General features: G+C 44.4%; 1 protein-coding gene across 1 annotated transcript; it reads left to right on the forward strand.

Moving 5' to 3' along the window:
- The first annotated feature begins 5,109 nt into the window (after window positions 1–5,109).
- Window positions 5,110–11,454, forward strand: LOC107377288 (uncharacterized). The gene is made up of 11 exons (XM_015946805.3): window positions 5,110–5,308; window positions 5,410–5,506; window positions 5,608–5,720; window positions 5,952–6,022; window positions 6,105–6,227; window positions 6,319–6,414; window positions 6,515–6,646; window positions 8,933–9,064; window positions 9,182–9,219; window positions 9,304–9,344; window positions 9,711–11,454. Exons 1-11 carry the CDS (start codon window positions 5,266–5,268, stop codon window positions 10,787–10,789), a joined length of 1,965 nt encoding a protein of 654 aa, XP_015802291.3. The 5' UTR covers window positions 5,110–5,265; the 3' UTR covers window positions 10,790–11,454.
- The last annotated feature ends 1,441 nt before the right edge of the window (window positions 11,455–12,895 follow it).

A 12,895-nucleotide genomic window follows, 5' to 3' on the forward strand; every position in this document is an offset into this window, starting at 1 on the left:
GTGGCAGAGGTTGAGCGGTACCGGCTAGATATAGTCGGACTCACCTCGACACATTGCATTGGCTCTGGAACCCGAGACCTGGAGAGGGGTTGGACACTCTACTTTGCTGGAGTTGCTCCGGGTGAGAGGCGGAGGGCTGGGGTTGGCTTTTTGTTAGCCCCGAGACTCTCTGCCTGTGTGTTGGGGTTTACCCCGGGGGACAAGAGGGTAGCTTCCTTGCGCCTTCAGGTCGGGGAACGGGTCCTGACTGTTGTTTGTGCTTATGGGCCAAATATCAGTTCAGAGTACCCACCCTTTTTGGAGTCCCTGGGACGAGTGCTAGATAGTGCTCCATCAGGGGACTCCATTGTCCTGCTGGGGGACTTCAATGCTCACGTGGGCAATGACAGCTTGACCTGGAGGGGTGTGATTGGGAGGAACGGCCCACCTAATCTGAACTCGAGCGGTGTTTTGTTATTGGACTTCTGTGCAAGCCGCAGTTTGGCCATAACGAACACCATGTTCGAACATAAGGATGCCCACCGGTACACTTGGTACCAGGGCAGCCTAGGTCACAGGTCGATGATAGATTTTGTAGTCGTATCATCTGACCTGCGGCCGTATGTTTTGGACACCCGAGTGAAGAGAGGGGCGGAGCTGTCAACTGATCACCACCTGGTGGTGAGTTGGATCAGATGGCAAGGGAACATGCCGCGTAGACCTGGCAGACCCAAACGCATAGTGAGGGTCTGCTGGGAACGCCTGGCAGAAGTACCTGTCAAGACGGTCTTCAACTCCCACCTCCGGCAGAGCTTTGACCACGTCCCGAGAGCAGTGGGGGACATTGAGTCCGAGTGGGCCTTGTTCCACTCTGCGATTGTCGAGGCGGCTGTTGCTAGCTGTGGTCGTAAGGTGGCCGGTGCCAGTCGTGGTGGCAACCCCCGTACCCGCTGGTGGACACCAGAGGTTCGGGGAGCCGTCAGGCTGAAGAAGGAGGCCTACAGGGCGTGGCTGGTCTGTGGGTCTCCGGAGGCAGCAGACAGGTACCGGATAGCCAAGCGGGGTGCAGCAGTGGCAGTTGCCGAGGCAAAATCTCAGGCGTGGGAGGAGTTTGGTGAGGCCATGGAGAAAGACTATCGATCGGCTCCAAAGAGGTTCTGGCAAACTGTCCGGCGCCTCAGGAGAGGAAGGCAGCAACTCGTACACACTGTTTACAGTGGGAATGGGGAGCTGCTGACGTCAACTGAGGCTATAGTCGGACGGTGGAAGGAATACTTTGAGGAGCTCCTCAATCCCACCAATGCGCATTCCGAGGAGGAACCAGAGCTGGGAGGCCTGGGGATGGACTGTCCGATCTCGGGGGCAGAAGTTGCTGAGGTAGTCAAACAACTACACAGCGGCGGAGCCCCGGGGGCGGATGAGGTTCGTCCTGGGTATCTCAAGGCTATGGATGTTGTAGGGCTGTCATGGTTGACACGTCTCTACAACATTGCGTGGTCATCGGGGGCAGTTCCTAGGGAGTGGCAGACCGGGGTGGTGGTCCCCATCTTTAAGAAGGGTGACCTGAGGGTGTGTTCCAACTATAGGGGGATCACACTCCTCAGCCTCCCTGGAAAGGTCTACTCCAAGGTACTGGAGAGGAGGGTCCGATCGATAGTTGAATCTCAGATAGAGGAGGAGCAATGTGGTTTTCGTCCTGGCCGTGGAACTGTGGACCAGCTCTATACCCTTGCAAGGGTGATGGAGGGGGCATGGGAGTTTGCCCAACCAATCCACATGTGTTTTGTGGATTTGGAGAAGGCTTATGACCGTGTCCCCAGGGGCACCCTGTGGGGGACGCTCCAGGAGTATGGGGTGGGTGGCTTTCTGTTAAGGGCCATTCAGTCCCTTTACCAGAGGAGCGTGAGTTTGGTCCGCATAGCCGGTAGTAAGTCGGACCTGTTCCCAGTGAGGGTTGGACTCCGCCAGGGCTGCCCTTTGTCACCGGTTCTGTTCATCACTTTTATGGACAGAATTTCTAGACGCAGCCGTGGTGTGGAGTATGTCGAGTTTGGTGGCAGGAGAATCTCGTCTCTGCTTTTTGCGGATGATGTGGTCCTCCTAGCTTCATCCAGCTCTGACCTTCAGCTCTTGCTGGGTAGGTTCGCGGCCGAATGTGAAGCGGCTGGGATGAGGATCAGCACCTCCAAATCTGAGACCATGGTTCTCGACCGGAAAAGGGTGGCTTGCCACCTCCGGGTCGGGGGAGAGGTCCTACCTCAAGTGGAGGAGTTTAAGTATCTCGGGGTCTTGTTCACGAGTGAGGGTAGGAGGGATCGGGAGATCGACAGGCGGATTGGTTCGGCGTCTGCAGTGATGCGGACGCTGAGCCGATCTGTCGTGGGGAAGAGGGAGCTGAGCCAGAAAGCCAGGCTCTCGATTTACCGGTCGATCTACGTCCCAATCCTCACCTATGGTCATGAGCTTTGGGTAATGACCGAAAGAACGAGATCGCGGATACAAGCGGCCGAAATGAGTTTCCTCCGTAGGGTGGCCGGGCTCAGCCTTAGAGATAGGGTGAGGAGCTCGGACATTCGGGAGGGACTCGGAGTAGAACCGCTGCTCCTCCGGATCGAAAGGAGCCAGTTGAGGTGGTTTGGGCATCTGGTCAGGATGCCCCCTGGACGCCTCCCCGGGGAGGTGTTTCGGGCATGTCCTGCCGGCAGAAGGCCCCCGGGTCGACCCAGGACACGTTGGAGAGGTTACATCTCCAATCTGGTCCGGGAACGCCTTGGGGTCCTGCCGGAGGAGCTGGTGGACAAGGCCGGGGAGAGGATGGCCTGGAGCTCCCTAGTTGGGATGCTGCCCCCGCGACCCGGACCCGGATAAGCGGAGGAAGACGACGACGACGACGATATATATATATATGTATATATAATTGGCGGCACAACCAAGTTTTGAAATGCCTTGCTGCTACACTGGAGGAAAAACGATGCAGCATCAACACCCTTTCAGCATCTAACATCTCAACACTACCAAGGGGAACTGCCTTCGTCCGTGAAGGCACAGCAGTAACTAAGAGCCTCTCTAAATCATCAGAGAGAAGCCAGCTGTGCCTAGCACGTGACTGGAAGATGCTGGCAGACACTGGCAAACAACTGGTGTTTCCCTCAGAGATAGCTACCACCACCGTTAGGCCTGACCTGGTGCTATGGTCCTCCTCCATAAAGAAGGTTTACATAATCGAACTCACCGTACCCTGGGAGGATTCCATGGAGGAGGCCTTTGAGCGGAAGCATCTGCGGTATGCTGAACTAGCCGCTGAAGCAAAACATCGTGGCTGGAATGCAGAGGTCCGCCCAGTGGAGGTCGGGTGCAGAGGGTTTGTGGGAACATCTACCACAAAACTATGAAGGGACCTAGGAGTCATGGGCCAGAAACAGTGCAGAGCCATCAAAGCTACATCAGAGGCAGCAGAAAGAAGCAGCCAGTGGCTCTGGCTGAAGAGGAATGACCCAATTTGGGCCCCCAAGTAGTGTGCCAGGTTGCACACTTTAATGGCTAATTGGACTTGGGACGCAAGCTGAGGTCTGATCAACCTACAGCTGGCCGCCTCTGAGGATGATGTATAGTGTTAAAGGCCGAAACACCCCATGATCCAGAGGAACACCACTGAGGATGCGTCCCAGAAATTTTTTCCTGCAGTTCTACCATCCACCGTTAAGTAGGTCAAGCACTCGTATGTTCTTGCACAAGGAAATACCATCTGATCCTGTGCTTTCTGGAATCTAACAAATACAGTTGTATTACAACATTCACTGGTTTATTGTTGCATATCTAAAGAAAGCTGCCCCTTTACGTGTCTTAGATTGGAACTTTTTATTGATATGAGATTTGTTTATTATATGCATCTGATAACCACTTAATTCTCACAAAGGTCACGAGGAGATGGTGTCCAACACCAGCAGCCATTGGGCAGGGACAGATCGCCAGTCGCTCACAGGGACACACAGAGACAAAACCATTTACACACACTCCTAGGAATTATTTTATGGGTTCGAAGATAACCTCACATCTATGTTTTTGGTCTTTGAGAGGGAACCAGAGCACCTGAAGATAAGCCACTCATGCATTTATCTTGTATGAAGAGAACATGCTGATTGCACAAAAGCAAACCTGCCACTTCCTTGTTGAAAGGCAACAGTGCTACCAACTGTGCCACCACGTGACCACACATGATCAGTGTACGTCAAATAAATAACGAGTTAAGTTGGGTAAGATAAGCATTCATAATATAGTTTGGAATTTTGTGTTGCATCAAATGTCATCTCCCTGACAGTTGGGAGATGACATTTTCTGCAGATTCGCTCTGTGACCACCTGTGAGTCGGGCGTTTGCTCCTTAAAGAGCAAGTCACCCCAAATCAACTTTTTTTCCTAATAAACTATATAAATGTGTGTCTAATCGTGCTGCAGACACGTGTAGTCAATAGTTTTGCACTTTAGTGCATTTTAGTTAAAATGTTCTGCCTAAAACTGTCAGTGTTGTGCCGTTGTCAGGTAAAAACTCTGCACTGCATTTGAACTAAAGAGTGTGTAAGACTCTGCTATGAAATGCTAAACCAAACTAATTTAGGAAAGTATTGAGGCAGGATTTAGTTCTGTCTTGAAAATGTAGCTTTTCATCTTTTGTTTAAAATTGTCATTATATATCAAATTGATAGAAGTCAAATTATTAGAAATACAGTTAAAAATGACCCTAAAACGGAGATTTAAAACTGGCAAGTTAAACAAATATATCTAACTCATCAGGTGGGACTTCGTCCTTATCTGAACTAGGCCTGTCTTATTTTCTGTTTCTCTTGTGCAGTTACAATAAGTCACGTGACAGTTTTTTTTTTGGCTATGTTTTTTTAAAAATAGTATATCACGTTGTGTTCTTCCCTTTAAATGTGCACGTAGCGTAAATCAGTTTTAAACGTTACATTTTAGCGTTGTTAAGTGTTTAGCTCTACGGTTAAGTTCCGGTCAAATCGCATGTAATACTTTTAGGGAAATAAAAACGACCTTGTTTCTCGGTTTGGCAAAATACGACACTTCGAACACGCCTTGAACGCAACACTACCCTGACCTTAACCGACTGAGAAAGAAGAGCGTCTCTTCTACGTCGGGAGTCGGACGATCCATCCCGCTGCCTCGGAGACCTAACTCTTTTCTATTAAGTATCTTAATCTTTTATTCATCTTAATATCTTAATAATCTACGCGTTTGTACAGAGACGAGCCGGCACAATCAAAACTGATTCGACATGAGTCAGATGAGGAATTCCGTCCCCGAAGCATCCACTCAGAGTAAGAAATCTATTCTAACCAGTCAGCTGTAATATTTATTTTCATTTCATTCTTCAACGTGTTGCAGCTGCAGCGTGTTTTTCTTAAACAATTCCCTGCAGAGTTGCATGGCTTAATAAACCAAGGATCAACGTGTTACCTGAACAGCGTGCTGCAGGTGCTGTTTATGACTAAAGACTTCAGAGAGTCTGTGAAGAGGTTTGTGTCGAAGTCCAACTTAATGCTGGGATGCATACAAATTATTTTCATTTTATAATTATGTTTGTTTCATGCAATGTTTGACAACCCTTTTCTAACAGATGCCCAAAAGACAAAGAATACATCGATCCCCAACTTCGTAACTTGTTTAAGAACCTGTCGACACGCACTGCACGAACAGTAGAAGTTACAGAGAAGTTGGAAATCGAAAGAGGTAAAACATGCAAACCTACAGCTGCGGGACTGATCTACGCCATTGTGTTTTATTCTTATTTGGAGATTTTTCTTCAGAGTCCCAAAAAGGCAACATGTTATTGTGTAGAGATTATTAATAATTTAGAAAGGTTTTAGTCAATATTGCAGAATCTTTTCCTATTGATTTGCTGATTGATTGATATTTTCGTTAGTTTCAGTATTTACTAATCTATTCCCTTTCTTACCACAGTAAACGAACAGCACGATGCTGCCGAGTATTTGGAGAAGATTTTAACCCAGACCAGCGATGAGGCGTCTCAGGTAAAAGAGGAGTTATGATGTCATTGTAATTCCGTTTGAATCTAATTTAGATTTAAAATATTTTTCTATGTTCTTTTTTCAGATATTCAAAGGAGAGTTGGTACACAGGACTGTTTGTGAATGTGGTGCAGTCACTGATGAGAAGAAACCTTTCTGGAATCTTCCTCTTCCTCTGAGGAGTTCCTCTAATAGAAACTACAGCGTGGTGAGTCCTGAACAGCCTGCAGATCTGACAGCATTTTCATTTTATCATCTGGAGGCATAAATCAGTAAATGTGACATAAACGTGTTTTCAGGTTGACGGGATTGAGGACTTTTTCAAAGTCTCACATTTGGTTGGAGATGATCAACTGTTCTGTGAAAAGTGTGAATCCAAAAGTGACTCTACTGCTGTGAGTAAAATAAATGAGTTTCTGTGTTAAAAGATGCAATAATACCGCAATTTATAAATCATACAACATAATAACGACAATATAAATGTGTTTTATTTAGGAATGTGTAATAGAGCGTCACCCCGAGGTTTTGATGTTGCTGCTGAAAAGGTTTGAGTTCAACTACCATCAGATGTCATATGTGAAAAACAGATGTGTTGTGGAGGTTCCCCTCACTGTAGAGATACCACAGGTATGTTTATGCATTTTCAAACGTATTAATTAAGGATGCTACGATACAGTTGTGGTTTTCAAAAACATCTGAATCATTTGACTTTTTAAATTCATACCGAGATAGAGATTTTCCAACGGTATGGCTTAGATTAAATTTCAACAAGTTCCTTTACATCAAAATTTATTGTTGCACAGACTGCAACAACACCATAAAGTCACACAATGTGCGGCAGCTGTAAGTTTAGACACTTATCATGTAGCTGTGTAGCGCCATGAAATGTCCTGTTTATGACCTAAAGGTCATGATCTGCTGTGTCTGCTCGCGTGGAGACAAATGGGCCATCCCCATCTGTACCGGGTCGGCCCGGGCCGGGTAGCCCCAGTCGGCCCCAGCCTGGCCCGGTTGATTCCACACATCCTTGTCTTAAGCCCATGTGGGCTTATTCTACCCACCAATCAGAGGCTTGCTCTAATGGAAGGTGTGAATTTGCCTTCAGCAGTGGGTGTGTTGGCCCTGGTCGGTCTGAAGCAGACCCCCTCGAGAAGAGGGCTGAGAATGAGCCTTGGTTGGCCTGGAAAAATACCAGGCCACCCAGATATGTAAACAACCTACGCTACCCGGCCCGGGCCGACCCAGTACAGATGGGAATGGCCCAAAAGTCTCTGACAGGCTAATCTACATGAGATAGTGGCCAAGGTCTTTCATGCACTCTGCTCATCTGAACTGCTTCACCTCTTTACAGCTCAAGACGAAGAACTATTTTGATAAATACATAATCAACAACGTTTGTTATTACCAATAATAATGTGAGCCCAATGATCAATCATTCTGTCAAATGACAATGTTATTACTTGATATTATAATTCTGTGATCAGTAGTATTTTACAAGTAATTATAATCCTGGACATTTGCTCTAGACACTGATGACACGTAATGCTAAAGTCACATGACACATTTCCTTTTGTCTGATCCAATCAGAACCTTCGTTTCTGACCCTAGGCGTGGTTTTCTGTGGTGTTTGTATAAACCCTCTTTTGCATGTCAAATTCTGATTCGCCAGTAAATAAAAATAAGATAATTATAAAAACTATCCCACGCCACCTTTTCTTCAGTTCAAAGCGTTCTAGAGAAGTCTCGGACAGGCCATCCGGACTTCCTCTTCAGCCAAAAGAACCTCGACAAGCTGGATAAAATCTGTTGCAAGTTACACCTGACCGCAACGGTTCCTTCAGAATAAAAGCTGAACCTCACGACCCCTTCAGGGTCTCGCTGACGCCAGTGATAACCTGTCATGACCTCGGAGCATTCCAAGACTAGTTTGGTCGGCACCGCTGCTTTTCTACCGGCTTCGGTACCAAAGAGGGTCCAAGAGGACCTCGACATTCTGGACTAACGGAGGCTTCCCCTGGGGTACGTAGACCAACAGATGGCGTTTCATGTGTGTTATAAATCTCCTACTAAAATTTAGAGCGAAACATTCACTCCCACTCAGAACTAAATGCTTCTCCGGATACGAGGTTCTGATAACAACATTCCACACACACACACCATACTCTCACGTCTCACTCCACCTTAGTTCCATCAGTACACAGAGTGTTAGTTAGTCTTGTTTAAATTGTGTAGAAATAAATTTCTTAACTATTATAAACCTGACTCTCTCTCTTTCCTTGGAGTTAATACGAAGTGTCGCTTAATCCCTGCAATAAAAAGCTCTGATCTTCTGGTTAAAATATTCAAAGATCCATCAGATTGATATTTTATATTTCTATGGAATCTCACATTTTATGGTTCATAAGTAAGATGTAAACAACTCATCATTAAAGCCGTAAGGTAGCAGGCTAACGCTGGGCTAACATGTTACCTCTGCAGAGTAAAAGTGTCTGCTGTTTGGACATATTTTAAACAGGACAGTGAAGGAAGTGCAACAGACACTTGCAATTTGTGCACGGGCATTTCACGTGGCTTCATCCAACCCTGGTGCCTATCTCCATTGGTCTCTGGGCAAACAGGCGGGGTACACCCTGGACAGGTTGCCAGTCCATCGCTGGGACACACAGGACAAAAAACCAAGCGCACACACACTCACACCTTGGGACAATTTAGGAAGACCGATCAACCAGTTTAACCCCAGGAGCTTTTTGCTGCACCACTTTGCCGCCCCTTCTTTATGAATGAATGGCTAAAGTATTGGCTCAGGACTCAAACTAGAATCAGGAGCAAAATAATGTGTTGGAACATCCCAATAATTAATTTCTTTTTACTGTTTTGACTTAAATGCATACATTTGTTTTCTTTGTTTATCAGAATCACAAATATAAACTTTATGCATTTGTGGAACATTTTGGGAGTCTTAGAAGTGGACACTACACCGCAACCATAAGGTCAAAGGAAAACAAGGACAGTTGGTACAACTTCAATGATTCCAGTGTCACAAAGGTAAACCATCTTCTTTTTATCAAGTTTGTTAAAGATTTTCTAAAATTATTTACGATAGTTTGCGTTTAAAAAATGATGTAAAGTATGAGTGTAATATTTTTATTTGTTCTATCGCAGCTTAACAACCAGCCATTCAAAGAACGCAGACTTGAAAAGTAAGTCAACTCATTTTTACAAGTCATTTTTCCAGTTTTTTTTTTATGTGATTTGAAAATGGGTTTATGTTCTTTTTACATTAGATCAGAGAGTGCCTATCTTCTGTTTTATCGAAGCAAAAAGGGTAGGAAACAAATGTTTTCATTATCCCTCCCACTGTCTTTATGGGTGACCCCGCGAGGAAAGTTGACCATTGAGCAGGATTGATGGTTTATCCCTTGAGGTCCGTGTGGCAGGGGTGAGGTGGTGCTCACTCCTCACCCCTGCCACACGGACCTCAAGGGATAAACCATCAATCCTGCTCAATGGTCAACTTTCCTCGTGGCGTTACACCCATTAGGACAGTGGGAGGGTTAAACGTCATTATCTAATTTCCCTCTGGGATTAATAAACTATCTTTGATTTGATTGATTGTTTTTTTGCTAATACTCCATCTGGACTTTTGGAGACTATCCTTGGTTTATTTTATAAATGCTCTCTGATATTTCAGATACTGATCTCCAAAACAACACAGACCTCTCCAACAATCCAAGGCCTCCTCTGGACAGCCATACAAGTAGTTGTCAAAGGGGGAGCAAACGTAAAAAGTTTGACGAAGAAGGAGACAAAAATAAAACTAAAAAGACGACAACCGGTCCACGTGACAAACCTACAGATGGATTACCGGACATCTCTGTTGAACGCGGTCGTGAGAGCAAGCTTCGTATCGAACAGACCAGTAGCCATGTTTGTGCTGAAGAGGTTAAAGGTCTGTCTGGTCACTCCCGTGGTGTTAATGTGGGCAAAAGGGATCTTGAACACAATCAACATAAACAAAGAAATGTGGAAAATGAAAACCAAAGGGGAAATGTACCTGATTCCTCAGTTGTTCTAAAGACGCAAAAATCTACTAAAGAGTCTGACCGAAGCAGTGAGACTGGTCACGCTGGGCGAGAAGAGGAAAGAATAGGTCAGCAGATGCAGAAGATTCAAGCTGGTAGACGAGAATCAAGAGATCACCGTCAGGGGAAAAATTCTCTTCGATATGAAAGAGAGGCTTTTTCTGATGAACAAAATGGAAGCAAACCCCAGAGGGAATATCGGGAAGATGAGCAGATTCAAGGTCAGAGAGGAAAAGAGGGAAGGATTAGTGTGAACAGAGATGAAAGAAGGGAAAGAACACCCGAGACAAACCCGCATCCGTATGAGAGCAAAATAACCGAGCACTGGAAAACATCTTCCAACATTCCCACTGAGAATATGAAGCCTAAACCAGCGGCACATCATAAAAACAAAATCAGCTCTGTGGAATTAAACAGTGACGATGTTGAAGGAATTCTGCCTATGAATGATTCTCCCACACAAGCAGGGTCAGAAACAGAAGAGGGAAGCAAACAAAAGGCCGTTATCGAGGGAAACGAGAAAACTCATCGTTTTTGGCGAACAGTTCGCCGTCGTTTCAACTGCAAAAAAACTAAGAAAATTCAAGCTGATAAACAGAATGAAAATGTGGAAGAGGCCGTGGGTATGATCCCAAAACGTTCCAATGCCAAAAAAGAGAAAGGCACGACCTGTTGTTGTTTTTGTTAATGAATTTAGTTTTTGTTTGTTTAGAATGAATTGCATAATGACACCATAAAATGGAACATTATTTTGGTAAAGTACTCAATTATTCACTATTGGTAATTATTCAAATGATCATAAAACTTTGTTTCTCTAAAAAATGTCCTAACATTCCCCGACATTATTCCTCCACGTTGGTTGAAACATAATATATGGCTGAGGAACGATCATTTTGTTATGAACATATTTAGATTTATGCACATTTTTCCTTTTCTGTTTTGTGCCTTACTGCCAGTTTATGGTTCTGGGTGTAAAAAGTTTCTAATATAAGATTTTTGATGAATCTTGGTGTTTATACCCTTTAAAAAAGCACAAACCATCATTATCCAACATTACTGGTGATGCTGGATAATAAAACATCTAGATAAATTGTGTCAGACACTGAAATGCCATTGTAAAAAACTTGTGTTATTTATTTGTTGTGGTTTTCTGGTTTCATTTTCAAAAGTTGGTTAAAGCTGTAATAAGATGGACTTGTTTTAAAAAGGAAGCCTTTACTTTTGTTTCTTCACTGTTAACCTACATTTGCAGAACGTGTTTGTCATTATGTTATTTTAGAGGGCTTTGATTTCATGTTTAATCATTTTCAGTTAAGAAATTTGAAATGTATCAAAATAAACTCCTGAAGTCTACAGTGACCATCTTGTTTTTGTTAGAGCCAGGTGGATGAGTCAACATCATACAGTTTTTCTGTGGTGGACTTTCTCTGACTAGATGAAAACATTTCTCTAAATTATTGTAATAATAATTATTATGATGTCATCTCTAAATGAGCCGTTTTGAATCCGTATTGTTTTTTACTGAACTGACTGCAAAACGCAACCCTGAAAAAAATGGAAAAATTTTTTGGTGATTATGCAGGAAATTGTAAGGGATTTTTGCTTTATTACTTATTTTCATTTCATTTATCCATCTATTTTCTGAACCCGCTTTGTCCACACAGGGCCGCGGGGGGGGCTGGTGCCTATCTCCAGCAGTCAACGGGCAATCAGGCGGGGTACACCCTGGACAGAGAGCCAGTCCATCGCAGGGCAACACAGAAACACACAGGACAAACAATCATGCACACACACTCACACCTAAGGACAATTTAGACAGACAGAGCAATCAACCTAACAGTCATGTTTTTGGACTGTGGGAGGAAGCCGGAGTACCCGGAGATAACCCACGCATGCACAGGGAGAACATGCAAATTCCATGCAGAAAGATCCCAGGCCGAGAAGCGAACCCAGGACCTTCTCGCTGCAAGGCAACAGCTCTACAATTAAACCATAAGACTACAAAAAGTATAAAACTAACTAGATTTGTAATATTGCTTCGGTTTAGCTTTAAAACTCCAGACAGTAGATGACTGTTTTAATATCTAGTGGGAGTTTGTTCCACAGTATTGAAAAGGCCTGCAGTTAAACCCAGGCCTCCACAATGCAACTCTGAAATTGAGTCAAACCCGGAAATGAAATAAATTGCAGTTCCACCCTCATCCACTGGGGGCTGGTGTCAGAAACGAGCAAATCCTCATTGACTCCCATGTTAAAAATACCATTTTCACAGCAGAAATAAACATGTTTACAGCCTGGTACCAAAACATGTTTTTGGTTAAAATTATCTTTACACTCATGACAACTCTGAGGGGGGTAAATTTTTTTCTCACTCTTCTGTTTAAGTGTATTAAAAGCCTAAAATTCTGTATAATTAATGAGCATCAGACCCACTTGACCGCAGAGCTAGCTCCGGGGAAAGACCTCAGTAGAGCCTCGGTCTGGCTTGGAAATTGCTCCGGGATTTTGAGTCTCTGTGTTTGTGTGTGTAATCTTTTTTGGATATTATTTGTGCAATTGTTGGACAAAATGACTTGCTGTGGCATTAATTGCACTAATAGAGCATCCAAGGAGTCTCCATTTTTTTCGGTAAGTAAAATTATATTTATGTATTTTAGGTCACTGCCGAGCTGAGCTTCGATTTTAACATGTACTGTTTAACCATGAAATTTAAATGTAATAGGGTAAAACCCAGTGCATTTAACATAATGCTGCACTTTAGAAAATGGGTTGAAATATAACATGTTGGTGGAGC

This window comes from Nothobranchius furzeri, chromosome 2 (genome assembly GCF_043380555.1).
Source record: "Nothobranchius furzeri strain GRZ-AD chromosome 2, NfurGRZ-RIMD1, whole genome shotgun sequence".
Classification (NCBI taxonomy): Eukaryota; Metazoa; Chordata; class Actinopteri; order Cyprinodontiformes; family Nothobranchiidae; genus Nothobranchius; species Nothobranchius furzeri.